Source organism: Phacochoerus africanus, chromosome 1 (genome assembly GCF_016906955.1).
Source record: "Phacochoerus africanus isolate WHEZ1 chromosome 1, ROS_Pafr_v1, whole genome shotgun sequence".
Classification (NCBI taxonomy): domain Eukaryota; kingdom Metazoa; phylum Chordata; class Mammalia; order Artiodactyla; family Suidae; genus Phacochoerus; species Phacochoerus africanus.
Window position 1 is genome coordinate 108,593,783 of NC_062544.1, and position 23,501 is coordinate 108,617,283.

General features: G+C 48.4%; 1 protein-coding gene across 1 annotated transcript; it reads left to right on the forward strand.

The window, feature by feature from the left end:
- The first annotated feature begins 7,998 nt into the window (after positions 1 to 7,998).
- Positions 7,999 to 17,406, forward strand: CLEC3B (C-type lectin domain family 3 member B). The gene is made up of 3 exons (XM_047771817.1): positions 7,999 to 8,288; positions 12,279 to 12,377; positions 16,962 to 17,406. Exons 1-3 carry the CDS (start codon positions 8,180 to 8,182, stop codon positions 17,360 to 17,362), a joined length of 609 nt encoding a protein of 202 aa, XP_047627773.1. The 5' UTR covers positions 7,999 to 8,179; the 3' UTR covers positions 17,363 to 17,406.
- The last annotated feature ends 6,095 nt before the right edge of the window (positions 17,407 to 23,501 follow it).

Below are 23,501 nucleotides of genomic sequence, written 5' to 3' on the forward strand. Positions count from 1 at the left end.
TTTTTTTTTTGCTTAGTTGATCTAACAGGTAACAGTTTGTTCAAAATAATAATAGTAACAGTGTATTCGATTATGTGTGCTTATGTACTTATGTATGCTTATGTATAAATGAAATGAATACCAGGGAGGAATTAGGATTATTTCACTATTATAAGGTGTTTACACTGTGTGTGAAATGTTAGTGTTATTTGAAAGTGAACATGGATAAATTGCAAATGTTAAAAACTCCAGGGCAGCCACTTAAATAAAAAAAGAAGTACAACTGACATGCTTAGGAGAGAAAATGGAGTCAAACAAAATACTCAAAACCATAAAAGGCAGAAAAAGAGTGAAAGACAAAAAAAGGAACAAAGAAGGGCAACAAATAGAAGAGTAACAAATATGGTAGATGTCAATCCAGCCATATCCATAATCACTGCATTAGAGTTCTGAGAAACAGAACAAATTGGAGTTGTGTATATATATAATATGAGATTTATTATAAAGAACTGGTTCACACAGTTATGGAGTCTGAGAAGTCCCACTATCAGCAGTCTGCAAGCTGGAGACCCATGAGTGTAATGCAGAGTGCAGAGAGGCCTGAGAACTAGGGGAGCCAATGGTATAGATTGCAGGAGTGTGGACAAGAGAAAACTCATATTCTAGTTGAAGCAAAAAGGCAGGAAAGGCCAATTCTTCCTCCCACCACCCCCGCCCCCTTTTTTTCCCTAGCCACAGCCAAGGCAATTAGATGTTCCCAGGCCAGGGATCAAATGAGTGCTGCGACAGTGACAATACTGGATCCTTAACCTGCTGCACCACAAGGGAACTCCCTTCACCTTTTTATTCTACTCAGGTCTTCAACAGACTGGATGATGCCCACCCACACTGGGTTACTGCCTTATTAAGTCCACCAATTTAAATGCTAATCTCTCAGGAAACACCCTCACAGATACAGTCAGAAATAATGTTTAGCCAAATATCTGGTTAACATGTGATCTAGTCAAGTTGACACATAAAATCACATAAAATTTAAGAACACCCCTGATCTTAAACACATCAATTAGAAGACATTGTCAGAGTGAATCAAGACTCACCTATATGTTGTCTATGAAAGACTTAATTTACTTTATTTTGCTTTTTAGCCTCACACCTATGGCATACAGAAGTTCCCAGGCTAGGGGTCGAACTGGAGCTACAGTTGCTGCACCACAGTCGCAGCAGTGCCAGATCCGAGCTGTGTCTGCAACCTACACCACAGGTCATGGCAGTGCCAGATACTTGACTCACTGAGCGAGGGCAGGGATCAAACCCAGATCCTCATGGATCGAAGTCGGGTTTGTTAGCCACTGAGCCACGAAGGGAGCTCCTGAAAGATTCCTTTTAAATGTAAGATACAGGAGTTCCCGTCGTGGCGCAGCAGAAACAAATCCGACTAGGAACCATGAGGTTGCGGGTTCGATCCCTGGCCTTGCTCAGTGGATTAAGGATCCCGTGTTGCCGTGACCTGTGGTGTAGGTCGCAGATGTGGCTTGGATCTGGCATTGCTGTGGCCGTGGCATGGGCCAGCAGCTACAGCACTGATTGGACCCCTACACCCATATGCCACGGGTGTAGCCCCAAAAAGGCATAAATAAATAAATAAAAGATACAGGAGTTCCTGTTATGGCTCAGTGGGTTAAGGACCTGATGTTGTCTCTGTGAGGATGTGCGTTTGATCCCTGGCTTCACTCAGTAGGTGAAGATCCAGCCTTGCCGCAAGATGCGGCACAGGTAGAAGATGTGGCTCAGATCCCATGTTGCCATGGCTGTGGTGCAGGCCTCAGCTGCAGCTCTAATTCAACCCCTGGCCCAGGAACTTCCATATGCTATAGGTGTGGCCTTAAAATTTTTTAAAAATGTAAGACACATATAGATTAAAAGTAAATGGAGGGAGAAGTTCCCCGTTCTGTGAGGATGCAGGTTCAATCCCTGGCCTCACTCAATGGGTTAAGGATCCAGTGTTGCTGTGAGCTGTGGTGTAAGTCATAGATGCAGCTCAGATATGGCATTGCTGTGGCTGTGGTATAGGCCTGCATCAGAAGCTCTAATTCAACCCCTAGCCTGGGAACTTGCATATGCTGCAGATGAAGCTGTAAAGGGGGGGGGGGGGGAATTAAATGGAGGGAGACCATGGTAACATTATGGTTTACATTAATCAAAAGAAAGCTGGAGAGGCTGTATCAGCTACAGAGGAAGCAAAATTGTCAGAAATAAAGAGGAACATTACATAATGTAATGATTAAGGGGGCACGCCTCCAGGAAGATGTAACACTCTAGTGTGTATGTACCTAACAACAGAGCATTAAAAATATGTAAGGTAAAATCATTATACAACTACAGATGTGATAAATTCATTTGAGTAATAAAATATATATATAATACATATATATATATATACCAAAAAATAAAATGTTGTTTAAAAAAAATATGTGAGGTTAAAAACTGATAGGACCACAGGGAGAAGAAATACATGAATCCACTCTCATAACAGGAGACTTCAACACCCCTCTGCTGGGAATGGACAGATGGAGCAGTCAGAAAATCAGTAAGGACACATGTGGACTAACACCATCAATCAACTGGATATAATGGACATCTATGGACTGTTTCATCCATCAACGGCTGACTAAACATTCTTCTCAAGCTCACACGGAACATTCACCAAGATAGACCACATTCTGGGCCATAAAACGTACCTTAACAAATTTAAGAATAGAACTCATACAGTGTCTGCTCTCAGACCACAATGCAGTTAAACTAGAAATCAATTACAGAAAGCTGGAAAATTCCTCAATACTTGGAAATGAAACATCACACGTCAAAGAAGAAATCTTAAGTGAAATGATGTATTTTGAACTAAATGAGCTTACCAAAATTTGTGCAATGTAGCAAAAGTAGTGCTAAGAAGAAACTTTTATAGCACTGAATACATACATTAGGAAAGCAGAAAGATCCAAAATCAATTATCTGGCGTTCTCATTGTGGCTCAGCTGGTTAAGAGCCCGACAGTGTCCAAAAGGATATGGGTTTGATCCCTGGCCTTGCTCAGTGGGTTAAGGATCCAGTGTTGCTGTGGCTGTGGCACAGGCCTCAGCTGCAGCTCTGATTCAACCTCCAGCAGCCCTGGGGACTTATATATGCTGCAGGTACAGCCGTAAAATTAAAAAAAAAAAAAATCAATCATCTAAGCTTCTACCTTAGGAAACTAGAAAAAGAAGAGCAAATTAAATCCAAAGTAAGCAGAGGAAAAGAATTAATAAAAATTACAGCAACAGAGGTATCAATGGAATTGAAAACAGGAAATGAATAGAGAAAATCAATGAAACCAAAAGCTTGTTCTCTGAAAAATTCCAGAGAAGGGTGAGATCTCTAGAAGGGAGCAGTTATGTCACCAGCCATTTTCTACCTGGTGTCATTTGCAGATTCTGGACTTGGGTTAAGGATCAGACTTGGTGCACAGAGAGGGTTCTATGGGGGAAAAAGAAACCAGCAAAACTTGATTAGTGATATTGTGCAGGGCTAGTGTGATAATTTAGAAACTTTAGGATGGCTGAATGCACCACTGGGGTTTATATTTGTTGACTTTTAAGGCCATTTGTGGAGGGGTGGGTGGACAGGTGTCAGTAAGGCAGATAGAAATCTGTAGAATCCTACAGAACTAATCAGATGTTCTATTTCTTCCTGTGTGAGCTATGGCTGAGGACATCAGGTACGTGCAAAACTGGGCTGCGCATGCCCAGTTTATTCTTAAATTCACAAGTCAGGTCATTTATTGTGTCCCCCCTGGAGTGGAAGGACTAAAGGGGTGGACGGAGGCCCTGGAGCCCTGAGGGCCATGCGGCCTCTCAGACCAGTCCTTCCCATACCCTCGCAGGCATCCTGGCTGCCTCACACACAGCATCTCCATGTGCCCTTGCAAGAATCACACTGTCTATGCAGGGTAGAGATTATTGCCCCATCTTGTGGAAGAGGAATCTGGGTCTTGAGTAACTTGCCCCAAAAGACCCAAGTGCCAGGTGTCTGAGCTCGATTTGGAAGTCAGGATTCCCAATTCTCTTTCCAGTAGGACACTGCTGACTTTTAGGGACAAAACAGAAAGGAATGTGGGCCCCATGGCTGGCTGGGGCACTGCCTCCCCCAGCATTGTGTGCCCCAGAGCCTGGCACAGAGGGGTAGAGGCAATTCTTGTTGAATGGATGTCAGCACCGGGTCACTGTGGTCTGAAAAAGAACAAATGACTCTCCTAACACGGGTCATTGAGGCCATGTTCTAAGGGCTGAGACTGCCCTTGCAATATTCCTGGAGATGTGCTCCCTGGATGTTCTTACCTTTGAAGAGAGTGTGGAAAGTTCTGTGCCCCTGAGGCTGGCTACGTTTCTGTTGACACAAGGCTGACCAGTGGAGCTAAAAGGAAACATCTGTGCAGGGCGAGGGTAGGGGGTGGGGAATGGTTCTATATTGGGCCAGAAGTTTTCATGTTGTTTGGGCTGACAAGGGTGGGGTGGCCAGAGCTTGTTTTATATAACCCAGACTTCCAATAGCTTTGTAGAGAAACAATACCACCACTTGAAAATGTGCCTCTTACAGCTCTCTTCTGATTTTTGTCTCTGAGCTTTATTGTCAAGATGATTCTTTGTGCAGAGAAACTGACATGAAAAGACTGGGCCCAGAGGGCAGTGTGTTAGTGCACAGAGCTCTCCTACAGGGTGAACACTAACCTTCTGGCTGAAACCAGTCCCATGTGCTGCCCTACTGGCTGGTAGAGGCCTTGGGAACAGTGCCACCAGAAGACCTTTTATGCTGGAGGATGAAATCCATAGGCCCCACCAGGGCTGTTGGTGAGTCCTTGCAGGTGGCCGTCACAGTGGTTCTCACCTGCGAAGAGGACCTGGGCAGGTAATGGCCATACGCTCAACACTGGCGGCAAATGAGGCATGGTGGCTGTAAAGAGCACCTGTGGCTTTCTGAATAGTGTCCAGTCTGACCACACGAGACACGCCCTTGCCCATACCAGGCCCATTGGGAACAAGCTTTGTTCTGGGAGTTGCTCTACAGTGAGGACTGTGATAAGCGGAATTCTTTCCAAGGTGATTTTCAAAAGAGAAAGTCCAGGAGCCATATCAGAGAGGAAAAGCTGGGAGGAAGAGGGGAAGGAACAAGGAGAAGAGATGGTTAAAGAGGGACAGGAAGGCCAGTTTCAAACATCTGCTGGCCTCTTAAGTGACTGCTCCAGAGATAGGCGCTAGGGACCATGGGGGGACTTTATAACAAGCCAAGCATGTCATGATGGACCCAGCTACTTTGCAGAGTAATGAGCTGCTCGTCCCAGGCAGGATTTAAGCAAGCACCTGGAGATGCCTGACAAGGTCAATGGAAAAGGCTGTCCACATTGAGAGGGGGTTAAACCAGACAGCCTCTTCAAATCTGCTTTATAGTTCAAAGGTTAAAGGATAGTGGCCCACTTTCCTTTTTTGAGGCCCACCACAGTCCCACTGGCACAGAGGACCCTTCACATTGGCCTCCCCAGGGACTGATGGGGCACACACAGTTCCAGGCAGGTCCTGATACAACCTGGCTCCTGTGTAGCTTCTGTGGTATGAGACCCGGAGCAGGGGATTCTGGGTTTGTGAATGGCTGCAGCAGAGCTTCTCCAGGCTCTCCTCCCCAGCATACCCAGCTCTTGGAAAACGGGAGTGGGGGCCTCTGGTGGCCTCATACTTGGAAACTCCTTCCATTTCCCTGCAGCCAAAGAGCTGAGGTGAGAAAACCAGGAAAGCAAAGGAGTTTTAAGAGGAAAAAAGAATGATAATTTTCTCTTGCCAAGTGCTACCCACCCAGAGTTCCAGGAAGCAAAGCTCCCTATTAGGTTGCATAATCTTCAGCCCAAACCAACTCACTGAGGGCCCGGCTGCAAATATAAAACCCTCTCCGTCTCTGAGCATGTGAGGGATGGAGCCCTGACAGAAAGGGCTGCATGGAGTGCCTGCTGCCTGACCAGGCTCGTGCCTCTGGGGACCCTCCCTCCCCAAATCAGATGGGGCAAGGCGGGGTCCCTGGAAGAAAAGCCTGGATTACAAAGAACTGCATTTTCTTTTTGAACACTCTCAAGCTCACAGAATATTTCCAGCTCCAGTACAAAGAACAGTCTTTCCCTGAGTTGTTATGATGCCCCGTCACCACCTCGGACTTTATTGCATCTTCCCTACTGACAAGGCCACTCTCCTCTGCCATCACAACACTCCTGGGGCACATCCCTGCCACGTGCTCCTCAGACCCATCGAGTTCCCCCGGTTGTTCCAGAGGCGCCCACGAGGGTCCAGAACCGTGTGTTCTGTAGGTTGTTCTGTGTCTCCAACCTCCTTCAGTCTGAAACAGTTCCTCAGACACATCCTAGACAGTTTTGAAGATTATTGGGCAGTCGTTCTAGAGAAAGCCCCTTGGGTGGGCTTGTGTGCTGTTTCCTGGGCTCACAGGGTTGGTGCTGCATTCTCCTCACTACAGCCCATGAGACATTCAGCTGCAGCAGGCTCTCCATTTGGCCCATTACTGAGATGCTTACTTTGGTCACTTAATTCAAGTGGTGTCTGCCAGGCTGCCCCATTGACGAGGTGACTGTTCTCTTCGTAATTATTAAGTATTTTGTTGGGCAAAAATTCGAGATGATAAAAATATTCCATTGCTCATCAGATTTCCAATGTATTCGCTTATTTACTTATATCCATTGTACTCAGAGTTTCCTGTTTTACTGTTACTGTCACTGTTTTGATGCTCAAACTGTCTCTGATTATGGCCCCAGGAAGCTCCTTCGGGCTGGCTCTGTGTCCTGGCACATTCCTATCTGTCTTTAAACACTTCCTTGTTTTCTGGCAAAACAACTTGTCCTGGGCTCAATTTCTGCTTTTCCTTCCCCAGCGCTGGAATCGGCCGTATCTCCAAGGTGCGCCAGTTCCTTTTAGGGGAAGGCTAGATTTAGAAACTGGCGCTTGGATGCTGGGAGTACTCACGGCTGTGCAGAGGTTGCTCCACCCAGACAGCTGGGGACTAATGTGCACATTTCCATCGACATTTATCGATTCCTCTTTATATGTCAAAGTCCACAATTGTACACCAATAGCTCCAACTTTACTCTTCCATTCTGATTTTCTCTATTTGTACCTCCCTTTTCTGACAATGAGAAACCTGGCTTCCATGGTCTTTAACAGATATACCTATTCAGTGGGTGCCCCTATATAAACAGTCTCACATCTGCCACCATCCCTTGCCCACGCGGACTCCCATTTCTCCTCACTTGGACTCCAACACTCCATGCAGGACCTCTGCTGCCCTGGGGGGCCTCCCTCCACCCTGCTGGGTCCTGACACCCCACACCAGGCTGCCCCTCTCAGGATCATCCCTGCTGCAGCTCTGACAGCACTCTGGAGCACCATGGCTGCTCCATCCCACTGTGGTCAGCTTTGCTCCAGGATAGAATGGTTGAAAAACAGAAAGTGAAGAAATGAGAGGACTCCCTTGTGTTTTTAACCAAAGATGCATTAAGTGCACAGGGACAGACCACAAGAGAATCACAGCAAACATTCTAGACAATCCAGCAGTCAGCCCAGCTCACTCTCTAAGGAGGCATGTGGCATCACTGTTAGAAGTCACCGTGCTTGGGGTCAAATACTGGTGCTCCCCTTCACGGCTGGGTAGCTTGGACTCCCTTAACCTCACTGAGCCTCATTTCCTTAACTGTAAAATGGGGAAATTATAGCACTTTCCTCATATTGCTGATGCGAGGCCCCTGTGAGGCCAGGGAAAAGCATGACCGAGGGCCTGCCCAAGGTATCTGCTCAGCAGATGTGAGCTATGACAACTAGCATGTGTTTTTCAGAATCCTAGAAAATAATAACTCTGTTGCAGAAGGCGGAGCCAGGATGCTGGATGGGTGTTCCCCGGCCAGTGAGGCGCTGTGGCTCCCAGGCCTTTTGCAGGCTCTTCTTTGTTTTTGTTTCTTGGCACTCCTGCAGCCAAGTCTGGGAGGGTTTCCTGGACAGAGGTCCTCGTAGCTGCTGCCTTAAGACGTGCAGCCCAGGCCACAGCTGACAGTGCTCTCTGACCCAGGCCCACCACAGGCAGCAAGAGCAGCAGCAGCAGCTGTAGTCCCAGCCGGTGCAGCAGCATGGAGCTTTGGGGGCCCTACTTGCTCCTCTGCCTCTTCTCCCTTCTGACCCAGGTCACTGCTGAGACACCTACCCCCAAGGTCAAGAAGCCTACAAATGCCAAGAAAGGTAAGGGGGGTAGTGGGGCCCCTCCCCATCTTCCAGGGAGCTGGTCACCCTCTCCTTGGCTGGTCCTCGTGCTCCTTTCCTCCCTTCATCTTCCCTCTCTCCATGAGTCCAGGGAACTTTAGTCAAGTACCCCTTGGGGCCTGGGAGAGTTCTCCAGCAGCAAGGGCAGTTGTCAGAACTCTAAGGGTCACTGGCCCTTACCATCGAAAAAAACCACATAGATCACCTAAAGTGACAGCCACTCCTCACCTCCAGCCCCAATATTTAAAAGAAACCAAACCTTTGGCTCTGGAGATGCCTGACTCTCATCAGGGAGTGCTGGCAGGCTCTGTTTGTCATCTTCAAACCTTGGATAACTCAACTGTAAAAAGAGGATTGTGGCATTTGCTCAAAGGTTTGTCATAAGGATTTAATGATACAAAGTATGCAACGTGCCTGGCAAATAGGATATACTTGGTACACAGGAAAAAAAGGAACAAGTTAATTCTCCGTCCTGTAGTGTACCGTGGCCTGGAGGAAATAAAAACCTTCTAACCCTGACTAGGAGATCGGAGGCTGCTCTGCTCTCCCTCTGTTGCCTCCGGCTTTGGGGTGTCCTTGGGTAGCCTTGGCCTCAGCAAGGCCTGCCCTTGGAGCCCCGCCTGCAGTGAGGTCACCTCGGGCTCTGTTGAGACAACATTAGTGAAATGTCATGGCAATGAAATGGGCTGTCACCCCCCACAGGGCCCTGAGACGAGGAGAGGGTGAGTTCCAGGGGATCAGAGTGCTGATTTAGGCAGAGAAACAGGTGGCCGGGGCCAAGAGCACAGAAGAGGCAAGGCAAGGGGGCTGAGCCATCCTCGGGCCTCTCTCTGAGCCCCTCTCTGAGCCCCCTCTGTAAATGGACAGCTGCCCACTGGCCAGGGACTGGCCATGTACATAAAGGCACATGAGGACTGTGGAGACCCACAGGCCGCAGTGCAGAATGGGGCGGATCTGGGTACTGACAGGAAATCATTTCCAAGGTTCAGGTTCTAAAATAAAAAATGAAAAGTTCAAAACAGAATGAATACTATGCTGACACTGTTGAGAAAAAGAGAATTCTATTAAAAAATACATTTACTTGTATATGCACAAGATTTTTTGGGAAGGATCTTAGTAACTTTTGTAAGAGTTAGTAACAGTGATTTTTACCTCTGGGAAGAAAAACTGGGGAGCTGAGAGCTAACTTGATTGGGAAGGAGATTTTGATATTTTGAACTGTTTGGATTTTTAAAAATTTTATGTATATATTACCTTCTACAAAATTTTCATCAAAAAGAGCAGACTCAACAGCATTCACTGTTGTATCCAGCAACATTAGCTAAAATTGTCACCAAGGACATTCTTTGTAAAGGATACACCGTTCCAAAGGCAAATAATAGAATTTTTGAATGTGAAAAATAGTTGCTAATTTATCAAGCTTACCAAAGATTTAGTATGCATTTATTTAATCATGTTAATCATGTATCTGATCATGTGGATAAGAAGGTTGGATCAGACAATGCCTTGGTCCTCTCCTGTCACACCTGAACCCTGACTCCAAGTAGTCTCCATGGAGGTGGCCCCTGGAGGTCCAGGGCTCTGGGGGCCCACAGAACAGCAGACAGGGCAAGGGGACTGCCCTGTCCAGCCCTGCCTCTCGCAGAAGCCCTCTTTAGCTTGGTTTTTCTCCTTTCCACCTATTGCCCACCTGTACAACAAATGCTCACAGAGCTCCTTCTCCTGTAGGGCCAATACACGAGCAGAGCTCGCTAGCAAAGGTCACCACCTCTGCTCTTAAGATGTGAATCAATTTGAGAACCGTGGTGGTTCTCACTGAGGCATCAGTGTCACCTGGGACCCACCCCCAGAAACGTTAGATCAGGGTGCTAGGGTGGGCCCTGGCATCTGCCTTTCCCTCCAGCGATTCCTGGGAGCAGCCAGACTGGGAATTACAGGAACAATCTAGGCGTAGGGACCAGCACACAAAAGTTGGGGAGGGAGCCCAGAGGAGAGATGGTCCTGCCCGAGGAGACCCCTTGGTGGCTGCCGCGTGGTGGAGAATGAGTTGGTGGAATGGGCGGGGGGAGGAAAGGCCAGCAAGCACTACACCCCTGCATGTGTTGTGCAGGGTGTGGCCAGAGCTGGCTGTACAGGGGTCAGCCAGAGGTGAGGCAGGGAGGGCTCCGGTGGCTAAAGCTCCAGGAACTATATGGCCACACCTGGCAGAGGAGCTCAGATGGGCAGGATTGCCTCTTAGGGGGTCACAGACCCTTGGAACAGGGGCCTGGGACCTGGAAAACATCCACTTTAAAAACATGCATCAGGAATCAGGCTCAGAGGTAGAGGGGCAGCACAAGGGCTCCAACTCGTAGCCCAGAGCTGCAGAAATGCCCCATTGCCCACACCTTCCTCAGTGAAGCTCTGTTAGCGCCTTGCTTCTTGGCCAGTTCCTGGAAGGCCCCTTGTATACCCAGGCACCTTGGTGCAAGTCACAAAAGCCCCCCCACTTTTAGCTGACAAATTATAGACATGCAGCCTTTTCTCCGGTCCGGTCAGACAGCATGGCCAGGGCAAGGCTTAGGGGCTGTACATGGGCCCCGGTTGTCCCCTGAGCTGAGTGCCCTTGTGCAGCACCTGACTTGTGCAACATTACACAGCACCCTATGCTGCTGTATCATGTGACTGCGTACACAAGTGCCATCAACCACGGAGGCAGAGGCCCAGCTCAAGACACACATAACCCAGTTAAGCTTGTCTGCCAGCTCTAAAAGCTTTTTTTGCCTTGCTCATCTAGGTGTTAATTTCCTCATGTTTGATAAGTTACATCGTGAAATTCTGTATATGCCAGTACAGTTCTTGCTTGCATGCTTCCCACAATTCCCCTGCAAAAGCATTGGGGTGGACAGAGGTCTGATGTCACCCGTCTTACCTCGGACTTTATGCAGCCAAATGGACCATGGATGTGCTTCCCCGCCCTCTACCCAAGCTGAGCTCAGCCTTTCCTGAAGCCCCTGGGTTTTCAGAAAGACTGGGGTCCACCCAGTGAGGTCTCAACTTACACAGAGAAAGACGTCTCCCATCTGCCTCTCATGCATAACTAGCTCCCAATGGGACTTCGTGCTCAGGAAGGCTCATGTTAGGAATCTGTTGCCATTCCAGAGGTGGGGAGAACAAGCATGGAGCCATGTGGACTTGGGATTCAGGCCAGCCCTGCCGGCTGCTGGCTCTGTCACCCCAGGCAAGTTGCTTCAGCCTGGCCTCAGTTTCCTGTTGGTGAATCAGTTGTGGAATAAAAGAGACACACTATCCACATCATAAGCAGTGATTATAAAGCCAAGTGCTGGTCACATGCTTTATTTCTCTTAGTCTTTTAGTCTTCTTCAGAGTTCTCAGAGGTGAGATTATTATCATTCCACTTTACAGATGAAGATAGTGGATTCAGAGAGGCTGAGCAACTTGCCCTGGTCACCAACATCTGTGCAAGCTCAGAGCCCATGCACACACTCACCCATGCTGCAGCCCCTGGCAGGAACATCTGCCCTTCTGTTCCATGTCCTGTTCCTCTAGGTTGGGGAAGTGAACCTGGGAGGTCTTGAGGGCCCGTGGCCCTGATTCCTGTGCTCTATTCTCCTCTGGAGCTGGGAAGGAGGCTTGGGGTCACTGAAGGCTCTGCCTGCACCTTCTACCCTGCCACTGCCAATTCAACCCCATCTGATCCTGGCAACCCTCCTCAACAATGCAGTACAGCTCTCACTTTAGGAAGAGCAAGTGAAAGATGGTCCTCATGCAAAATGAAAATCTGGAGCAGTCACTTAGACTACTGCTAGCAGGGACACATAGAGAATATGCCAAGACATCAAGGTCAAAGCTAGCCGTTTCCCCTGTCTGCTTGTGGTTGACACCTGCTCAGGCCCTACCCTGCCCCAACTCCCACTGCCTTCCTCACATGTTTGTGACTGTCTCCACCTCCTTCTGACATCATCCTAGATGCCGCAAGCCCAAAGATACTTGAGGAGCTCAAGACCCAGCTGGACACTCTGGCCCAGGAGGTGGCCCTGCTGAAGGAGCAGCAGGCCCTGCAGACGGGTGAGTACACAGGGTGGCCTCTCCAGGAAGAGGTGCATCAGACAGATGGGCTCAGGCTAGCAGCCAGCAATCTGCCTATATCCTCCAGCCAGCACCATGGCCCTGGCTGGCTCCTGGCACTGGGTTCAGGGAGCCCCCTCCTCACCTTGCTTGTTCTCAGGAAGATCCCCTGATGTGCAGAAACAGCATCCCCAAAGGATAATAAGCTCTCCCACAAGAATGCATTACCCCTGGAAGTGAGAACCTTGGAGTACTCTGTGGAGCAGAGGCCCCACTAGTGAGCCCCCAGGAAACCCTCTGCTCAGCCAGCCCCTACAGCCCTAAAGTCCATGTTAGCCTCACCCTCTGTGTGTCAGCAGCTTTACAGACACTGTCACTTTTGTCTTTTTGTTTGTTTGTTTTTGGCCATACCTGTGGAAATTCCCAGGCCAGGGATCAAACCCGCACCACTGCAGCAACCCAAGCCACTGGAGTGACAACACCAGATCCTTAACCCACTGCACCACATGGGAACTTCTGCAGACACTGTCACTCTTAATCACTATCATTACACTGAAGCAGGATGTATCATATCCATTTTAAAGAGGGGAAACTGAGGCACAGAGAGGTTCTGTTCATTGCCCATGTTACTGCAGATTAGGATTGGAATGGAAGCAGCCTGCACAGTGCATGCTAGGTGTGAGGAAAGGTAGGCTTTGGGCTCCCTGGTCCTGCACAAACAAGCCAAGTCAGGATGAACGAGACACACGGCTGCGGAGCCAGGGGAACACAGTCAGCTCACAGCCATCTGCCCCAGCACTGCCTGGCTAGCCTGCCTGGGCAACCCGTTTTCTCTTTTTCTCCACCAAATTCCTTTCATGTCATCTCCATTTTCCCACATCTCAGACTTACCCACTCCTTGGTGACCTTGCCTGGAGAACACATAATACAGACTAACAGTGTTAGTTAACATACGTGAGCTTGCTACATGCCTGGCACTGCCTGAAGTGCTTTGTGTTCATTCACTCATTCTTCACAGAAAACCCATACCATGGACCTATTATACTAGAACCTCACCTCCATTTTCCAAGGAGAAACTGCATATCTTAGCAGCAGCTGAAATAAGCAGAGTCCTCTTTCGGGCTCTGCTATGCTGCCTCTCAGGGCATCATCTGACAATCACTTTGGCTCCTCCTAGGAAATCTACAAACCTCTCTGCCATAGCCACACTTTCATCTGATGCCTCTCTGACCAAGGTGCATCCATCTTCTGGGTCTTAGCCCCTCCCCTCTCCTCTTGCCTCCTCAGAAACTCCCAAGATCCTTTTCATTGGGGAGCTTTCACACACTCCCTCAAAGTGGCCATCCTTCTGCTCCTGTAAAGGGCCACATTCTTTCCTTCTCACCACAGGGCCTTTGCACACACTATTCTGGCCTGAACTGCTCCCCCAGGATCCACATAATAAATACCTCTAGCATCACTGTCTTGGAAGTCTCTAATCTCTCATCTCAATTAGGCTCCTCAGTTATCAGCTTTCACAGAATGATGTTCTTTCCTTTATCACATTTATTGCAGTTTGCAATGACATATTCATTTCTTGATTTATATCTGCCTCCCTTGCTAGACTATAAGCCCCAGGAACACCAGGGTCATGTTTGTTCCTGATTGCCCTTGTCTCCAGGGCTTGCAATGTATCAATACTCAGTAAAATTTTGTTGGAGGACAAACACATGACCCTGAAACTTGCTTAGCAGGAAGGGGCTCTAGAAAGGAAGCGTCTACCATGTTTTAGCTTTAAGTAACAGTGGCTTAAACAAAAGATGAATCTGGAAGTAAGTAGCTGTAAGTTTTTGTTCACCTCATGGTCCCAAGATGCCTGCCCCCACTCCATGCATCATGAGTGCATTCAAGGCAAGAAGGAGGAAAGAAGAAGGTTAGCTCAGCCACATGTGTCCCATTTATCAGGAGTATGAAGGTCTTCCATTTCCATTCTATAGATCAAAGCTCTATTAAATGACCATATCTATCATATATAGCTTCAACGCAAGAATGCTTTTCCTGCCTCTACAGTGAGAAAGGAGAAGGCAGTTGGGAAGGATTGTTGGTTGGGTCAACCGACAATATCTGCCATGAGGGAATGTTTAAAATGAGCACAGTGTGGAGTTTCTGTCATGGCTCAGTGGAAACACATCTGACTAGCATCCATGAGGATGCAGGTTTGATCCCTGGCCTCGCTCAGTGGGTTAAGGATCCAGCGTTACCGTGAGCTGTGGTGTAGGTCGCAGATGCAGCTTAGATCTGGCATTGCTGTGGCTGTGGTATAGGCCGGCATCTACAGCTCTGATTAGACCCCTATCCTGGGAACCTCCATATGCTGTGAATGTGGCCCTAAAAAGACAAAAAAAAAAAAAAAAAAAAAAAAAAGAAAAGAAAAAAGAAAAAAAAGAAAAGAAAAATAAAGACAAAGAAAAATTAAAAAAATAAAACAAGCACAGTGCCATTCAGGGCCTCAGTTTCCTCATCTGTAAAGTGGAAGAGCTTAGGGTGGATTTTCAGGGCAAACTCTAAGATCTCCCTCATATCTAAGCTTTGTTCTTGTGCAAAGATGATGCACCCCAAAGGGTTGAGAGAATCAGGGATTAAAGGAGCAAACCTCCCCTCCTGCCATCTTCCCCTGTCCTCCCCCAATCAGCAAGCACATGTGAGGTCCCCACCCAGTGTGCCTCTGCCAGGCACAAAGAGGCAGAGGTGACCCAGCCAGAGGCTTGCTCTGGGAGCCTCAATATCTTCATGGAATCAATGTATTCATTGCAATACTTAAAGCACATGTAGGAAGATAAGGAGGGATTCCAAGCAGAGGGCATGGCAGGAACAAAGCCATGGAGGAGGGCTATGGGATCATGAATAGGCCAGAGTGACAAAATGTCAAAATCAATGATAAGGCACCAAGAATTTAACACTTACTGAGGACTAACAATGTTAGTGGGAGCACTGCAGATGGGGTTCCCAGAAAGCAGCCCTGAGGTGGAGTTTAGCCTGCAGGGGGTTTATTAGGGAGCATCCCTAGGACCAGCACTTAGGGAAAGAAGAGACAGAAGGAAGCAGGAGTGGGCAGAGTGCACTGTTTCAATGAAAGACTCAGCCAACTGCAGAGGAAGCCCTGATGATGGGAAGACCCTTCAGAATTGTCTTGAGTTGGGGCAAGAGGGCTCTGCAGCCAGTCAGAGTGCAGGCTTCTCTGGGAAGGGGCCATGCTGTGGGTGACAGAGCTGTCTTCTATTGAGGCAATCCCCAAAAGGGGCTAACGGCTAAGGGGTGTCTCCCAGCAGTGCTCCCATCAGGTGGGGTGATCAATCCTTCACAGCATGGAGGTCTAAGCAGCATGTCCCAGCATCCCCAGCAGGAAGGAAAGGTAGTGTGGGGCCAGGCTGGGAAAGACAAAGGAGCCCACCTTGGATGAGCTGCAGCACAGAACAGGGTAGGGCTGGCTGACATGGGACAGTCTGTGATGCTTCGGGCCTGGCATTTAGGGTTCCAGGAGTGTCAGGTGCCCAGGGGATGTGGTGATATGTGTTAAGTGAAAGTAACTGAGTAGGTGAGTGGGTGGAAGGGTTGCAGACCCACCCCTAACATTTTGGGAGTCAGCAGCAAGAGGACAAATAGAGGCTTACACCCAATTGCCTAAACATTTAAGTTATAAAACAAGCTAAAGAGTAAACCACTAAGTAAAAACATTCTACCCTCCTAAATTGACCAAATATATAACTTCATCACAACCTTTGAGGCCAGATTCAAATTTAAAACTCTTGGACTCCTCAGAGTTCCATGCCTGAGACCTAGTCCTGGCTGGCCACCTGGGCCATCTTCTGTCATCTAAGGGGCTGTCTTAGCTCCACCCTCCCAGCCCCCACCCCAACCAGCCATCAGGAACACTGGCCCGGGGAAGAGGTCCCTGGCAGGCACTGGGAGCTTGCTTGGGCCCCTCCTGCAGGGATTTGGGGTCCTGGCACCTCGAGTGTGGTCTAGCCTCTGGGTCCACAGATCCTTTGGCCCTGCAAGCTTCTTGATATAGAGAGTGCGCAGCTGGAAGAAGATCGGAGCAGATGGCTCTGGCTGGGCTTCCTCTCAAATGTTCATTTATTAGGGAGAGCTGCGAGATCCACATCCATGGAGGGAGGGGCAGGAAGCAGGCTCAGCAGAGGAGGAGCCAGTGGCAGTGCAGACTCAAGGCCAGCCTCTGCCACCCGGTGGAACTTCCAAGCTGCAAGGCCTGAATTTATCAGAATTATCCTGCCTGGGGGAGAGATCACCCTCTCATGACACTTCAGCATCCCCCAGGCATTGGATGTGGCACTGAGGGAAGGAGTGTGACCTTGAGGGAGGGGTCATCTGCAACTGAGTGGGCTGACCTCAATCCCAGTAGCAGGGCACCACCACCTCTTGAATGGGGTTCTGAGCTGTGCCTTAGCGCCTGCCACAGCACGGCCCTCGTCCTGGGTCTGAGGCCGGTCCAGGGCAGAAAGGATGCACAGGGATGGGATAGAGGACGGCGTGCCTGCCCCTGGATGTTGGCTCTTGGGTGACAGTCCTTTCTCCCCCTCCCAGTCTGCCTGAAAGGCACCAAGGTGCACATGAAGTGCTTCCTGGCCTTCGTCCAGGCGAAGACTTTCCACGAGGCGAGCGAGGACTGTATCTCACGTGGGGGCACCCTGGGCACCCCTAAGACAGGCTCGGAGAACGACGCCCTGTACGAGTACCTACGGCAGAGCGTGGGCGCAGAGGCTGAGGTCTGGCTGGGCTTCAACGATATGGCGGATGAGGGCGCCTGGGTGGACATGACCGGCGGCCACATCGCCTACAAGAACTGGGAGACAGAGATCACTGCGCAGCCTGATGGCGGCAAGGTGGAGAACTGCGCCGCCCTGGCTGGCGCGGCCAACGGCAAGTGGTTCGACAAGCGCTGCCGGGACAAGCTGCCCTATGTCTGCCAGTTCGCCATCGTGTAGCGGGCGAGGCGGGGCAGGGTGGGGCAGGGCCGGGGCGGGGTGGGGCAGGGCCGGGGCGGGGTGGGGCAGGGCCGGGGCGGGGCCGGGGCGCGGCGAGCAGGAGGAGGATCCTGAGCCGCTGGAGGAGCAGCGCTGGGACTTTCCCTTCAGGCATCCCCGCCACGCTGGGAGCCTTCTTTTGCAAATAAAGTGGGTGCAGCTTGGCGGAGAGTGACTGCGGTGTGTGCTGGGTCAGAGGAGCAGAGCAGAAGAAAGTCCTGGAGACCAGCTGGTCGTCCAGGGAGAGGGCCCGTAGAAAGATGCGAGGAGGGAGGTGGTGGAGGAAAGTGAGCTGGGCGCACTGAGGAAGGGGAAGAAGAAAAGAATAGGGAGGACACGGGAACCCTGGACTGCTGCTACCTTTTAAAAAATTAAATAACTTTATATTTCATATGATTTTCCACTTACAGAGAGGTTACAAGAATTCCTGTATCCCCTTTATCCAGATTCCCCTGACATTACTATTTTCCCATATTTACTTATCCTTTTTTTTTTTTCCTGAACCGTTTGACAGCAAATTGTAGACATGATGCCCCTTTACCCCTAAATACTTTAGTGTGTTTCCTGAAAGCAAGGACATTTTCTCACATAAGCACAGCACTGTTATCAAGGTCAGGAAATGAACACGAACATAATATTGTTATCTAAGTTACAGCCCTTATTCAGATTTCCAGGCTTACTGTAGACTCCATTTCCACATGTTGGAACCCAGCAAGCCCCTCCCCAACTCTAGGGGAGGGACACCGCCACTGACCCCCTCCTGTTGGGGATCCATTCCTGGGGTGCCTTGAGTCCTATTGGGGTTTGGAGGGAGTGAGAGCACAGGCTGTCCACTGAAGACATTTGCATCTATCTCCCTTCTTGTCCAACAAGGGCACCCATCCAGGAGACAAATACAACAGTTGCCAACATGGCAAGTGGTGTGTCCCTCTCCTTCCCACTTCCACTTCTCACAGAGAGTTCTACACTAGCAATACCAGCTGCCATGTGTCAAGCCCACTGTGACACAGCAATTTTAAGTATTGTCGTCTTATTTAATCTTTTGTGTGTGTGTGTGTGTGGCTGCACCAGCAGCATGCTGAAGTTCCCAGGTCTAGGATTGAATCCATGCCACAGCAATGACCCAACCCATTGCAGTGACACTGCCAGATCCTTAACCTGCTGAGACACAAGAGAACTCCTGTCTTATTTAGTCTTATCCATCCAAGACAAGCATGTTCTTTTTTTTTTTTTTTTTGGTCTTTTTAGGGCCACACCGGAGGCATCTGGAGGTTCCCAGGCTAGGAGTCTAATCAGAGCTATAGCCACCGGCCTAAGCCACTGCCACAGCAATGCCAGATCTGAGCTATGTCTGCGACCAATACCACAGCTCATGGCAATGCTGGATCCTTGACCCACTGAGTGAGACCAGGGATTGAACTCGCAACCTCATGGTTTCTAGTCGGATTCATTTCCGCTGCACCCTGATGGGAACTCCAAGACAAGCATGTTCTTATGCCAGTTTTGTAGAAAAGGAAGTTGGGGCTCAGGGAAGTTAAGTGACTTCAACTGGTCAAATAGATAGTAAGCAGCAGAGCCAGGATTACAAGGGCCTTTGGACTTTCCACCACCACTGTGATGCTTGTCTCATGTTACTGGAATTTTCCTGAGATAAAACATCAGAGAAATGGCCTAGTGACCCCAAGAGGTTATTGGCCAGCTCCTGGTATGACCTGGCCCATCCAACCATGTTAGGCCCAGCTCTAGTGACACCCCTAGGGGAGGTCTTCCCTATTTCATGAGTCTTGGCATCAACCTTTTGCAGCACTTTTTCTCCCTGGTTGTCCTCTAGTATGTCTTGCCTTCAGTATAAATTGAAGATGATTTGATTTGATTAAAGAAAGTGGGTTGGGCTGGGGGAGGTAGCTTACAGTGAACTTTGTATCAGTCTGCTTGGCATTGTCACATAAAGCATCTCATGTAATTCAACAGATATAGTTAGAGGTAATGAGATCTATAATAGGTGCAAAAACTGAAGCTCAGAGCCATGATGCAATTGCTTTTTAAGATAGCCAAGCAAGTGAGAAGCAAAAATGAGACGCAAGTCTCGGTCTGGCAACTCTACGTCTTGTGCTCTTTTTGCCCTAGGCCAAGTGAGATGTAAGTGGCCACAGGTTTTTCAAAGTTCCTGCACTGGGTGGATGCTGACAAGAGGGCACCATGCCTCTGTACCTGATTGTGGGTCCTGGTAGAGAGGTGCTGCTGTGGCACTGCCTGCTTCCAGCAGCAGGTGGCAGTATGAGCAAGAGAATCCTTACTAGTCCTTAGCCAGAACGCTCTTATATTAGATTTCAAGGTGGGGTACACTTGTCCTGGGATTTTGTCTTTATTTTAAATTTTGGTGTGTTTTTTTAATATCGTGGATCATTTTCCATTAATTTTGATTTTTTAAAACATCACGTCAAATATTATTTAACATGATTACTGAGTTTTGTGGGCACTTCCTTAAAATTTGTATCTCAGTTGAGTGTCTCACTTACCTCACTAGTCCTGGTCCTGGCTCCAAAATTTGAATTTTCTAAGGCGTATATAAACAATGATAAAGTACTGTGTTATAGATCTTGAGCTTCTGCAGTACCCTTTAACAGAACTGATGGTACAGCCCTCTTCATAATCACCCATTTCCCTCTTTACTATATGCTGCTCTGGGTGTAAAAAACTTTGATGAATCCCAAAGGGACAATTTGAAATACTGGCCTAAGTGTTGATGAGGCAGAAGACTGGGTAAAAACTCCTTTTGCAAGATGAGTGGTTTCCAGTTCTTCACCCTCAACAGCCTTTGAGAAGAGCCTAATCAAGGTGTCAGCTCATAGACCATGCAAAATAGATTCTGATGATACAGTGCTTTTGATCTATATCTTAGAAGTTCAAGTACTAAATGACATCACTCTTTTCAGTGCCACCAGCCTATTTATCTCAACACGTTTCTCAACATTTACAACTCTGAAAGTGACAGATGGGAGTAATATTGATGCTGAGCCCTGCTTTGTTCCAGGATACATGAACCAATGAAAGAAAAATCCATCCATCCAGTTAAGAGATTCCTGTTTAATAGTATGAGGGGGCAGTTCTGGAAGGGGCCTTCTCTGTCTCCTTGTTACCTTATCACTGTGCTACAGCCACTGGCCCAGGCCCCAACTGAGGCTTGCTCTCTCCTTTCTGTCCCAACACCACTGCCACTTCTGTCCCTAATCCTCCTGCCTTTGGCCATTCCTACAGCCTTCTTCAGCCTCCTCATCCCAGGGGGAGGGAGAGTTAAGGGGAAGAAGTACAGATGGAGAAGCCCCAGTGAGGAAAAGGGAGGCCTGGGACCGATCAAGGTGGCCCTTGGTGTGGGATCCTGGAGAAGACCTTCAGGGCATCTTGGCCCTGGCTTCTTCATCTGTAAAATGGGGTTTGGCCTAGATGATCCTGCAAGACTCCTGAGTCCAGGATTCTGCCCAGCTACCCCTGGGAATGTCTTTTGTAGAATTCTCTCCAGAAAAGAAAGCTGTTTGGTGGTTGTTTCCTCTGTCCAAGCAAGGCTCAGCCCCTGAACTGGACACGTGCTTTTCTGCAGTGACCACAGGCCCTACTCTCTCTTTCTCTCTCCCTTGAATTGAGGTACAGATTCAGATGATTGGTGGCTCGGCCCCTGAGCTGGACACCTCCCTTTCTGCAGTGACCATAAGCCTTACTCTCTCCCTCTCTCCCTTGAATTGAGGTACAGATTCAGATGCATGGTGGACGCAGCCACCTAGGATGCAGCCACCATGTTTCACAAAAAACCTGGTATCTCTCTCTCAAGTCTGCTTCTCTTCCTGCATTCACCATCTCCATGGGAGGTCCCCACCTTCCCAGTCACTCAAGCCTCAGACTTGTGAGGCATTACAGGTGCCTCAGTGTCTGTCATGCTTGAGATCCAGGTCATCAGAACTCCTGATGATTTTTACCTCCTGAGGAAATGTCACATCTATCCCTACCTCTCCAGCTCTGCTGCTGCTGCTGGGCCCAAGTCTTCTGCTTGCCCTTCAAGCAGAAGGTTCCCCACCCCATCCCCCTCTCATCTCTCCCCTCTCCCTAAATGTAGCCTTTGCTGCATAACCACTAGCTGCACAGCTAAGAAGCCTGGTTCAAGTTGGCTTCTGGACTGTGAGCTTCCCTCCCACAAACATACATATGTTTGCTTCAGCTGAAAACAATAATCCATTCATGTGTCTTGGATGCCTTAAATCTCCAGGCACATTCTTCTTTTGATTTTGGCTTTTCTGAGAGACAGTGGAGATATTAATAAAAACAATGAAAAGCAGCAATTTGTGCATTCCTGATGGGTAGTGATCCACAAGACTCTAACTATGTCCTGACAACCTAGTAACTGCCTCATTTAATATTCATAATAACCTGGGAGAGAGGTATTATTAAACCTATTTTATACTTTAGGAAGGTATAGCATAGGGAGGATAATTTATCTAAGAACATCATGGATGAGCTGGATTTTTAGCAGAGGTCTGTTAAGTTCCAAAGCCCATGTACAATTTATATACATTCAGTCCTTCCTGAATCTTTTTTTTTTTTTGCTTTTCAGGGCCACACCCACAGCATATGTAGGTTCCCAGGCTAGGGGTCCAATCAGAGCTACAGCTGCCAGCCTACGCCACAGCAATGCCAGATCCGAGTTGCATCTGTGACCTGCACCACAGCTCACAGCAATGCCAGGTCCTTAACCCACCGGGCAAGGACGAGGATTGAACCCAGGAATTGAACCTGCATCCTCATGGATGCTAGTCAGATGTGTTGTTTCCGCTGCACCACAACAGGAACTCCAGTCCTTCCTGAATCTTGAAGAAGGTTTTTAGATAGTTCATGATGTGATTGTGAAAGGTTTGTAAAAAAGAGTTGACAGAGATGAGCACTGGTATGTGTTTATGACAGCTGGTAGGGAATTTTGTAAAAACACATTTTCCACCCAAATTTTCTAGGGCTATTTCTGAAGCCTAATGTAAGATTCTACTTCACCTGCTTTTCATGGGTGACTCATCGATGAGCATGGTTTATGAGTCTCTCTTTCAAGCTAGAAGTCATGGCACAACCTAAAAAACAACTAACCATCTTCTCCACTAGAATGCACTGCTGTTTCACCCAATGTGAGAACACAGTCAGGGGAGAAACATCTCAAAGATCAATGCAATCTTCAGATGAAAAAATCGGAGCACAAGGAAGTTAAGAGTGACCAGCCAAGGTCACATAGCTTGCAAGAGAATGAGCCCAAGAGTCTCACTTTCTTAGTAGAAAGAGCTTTGTGCAAACCATTTCTCCAAACAGCCAACTATTAAGTACTGAGTGCTTTTGAAGGCCAAGTTCTCTGCTAGGAGCTGGGCCATGAGGCCTGGATCCTGCTTTTGAGGTGTCCACCTGCCTGGTGAGGGACTGGCATTTTAAGGAGCTCAAAGACAAAGGGATGGGGCTGGGTTTGCCCCTGAGAGCAGCTCTCCTGTTTTGCATTGTTGGGAGAACAACTGTACAGGATTGGTAGGAAAATGTTTTTCAGATGAGGACATGCAAGCCAAATAGTTAGGACAGATACAAAGTGGGAAACTAGTGTTTCCTCCAATTCATCACCAAGTTTCACCAGAAAAACCTTAAATTAGGTTGAAGTTAGTCATTGGTAGTGAAACAAGGCCTGGAAGAAACCTTGGATTTGGATTCCAGATCTGCCACCTTCTAGTTCTAGGACCATGGGGGAGTCACAATCTCTGAGCCATGGTTTCTTCAACTGAAATGGGAGAACAGAGCATCAGAGCCAAGCTTACACACCAAGATGGAGATAAATTTCTCAGCCTCTTATGTTCAGCAACCATGGAGACCTTGTCTGTGGTTACTGCAGTCTCTTGAAATCCCCTCTGAATTATTCTCTCCAAGACCATGAAAGAAGGCATTGGAAAAGGGCCTTGAATCCCTATATGTTAGGTTTCATTCATCCACCCTGCCTCCACAGACCGATTCAGCTTTCTGGGATGATGAGAGGATGTGCCCTGGGAAGTGAGAGCAGAAGACCACCCCTTGGGGACCATGGTGACCCAGT

Excerpts from the sequence above, each read along its gene's own strand:
- CLEC3B (XM_047771817.1), top strand. The coding sequence starts at position 8,180 with ATGGAGCTTTGGGGGCCCTACTTGCTCCTCTGCCTCTTCTCCCTTCTG. Across the intron at positions 8,289-12,278 it reads GCCTACAAATGCCAAGAAAG|ATGCCGCAAGCCCAAAGATA; the intron begins GTAAGGGGGGTA and ends ACATCATCCTAG. Across the intron at positions 12,378-16,961 it reads GCAGCAGGCCCTGCAGACGG|TCTGCCTGAAAGGCACCAAG; the intron begins GTGAGTACACAG and ends TCCCCCTCCCAG.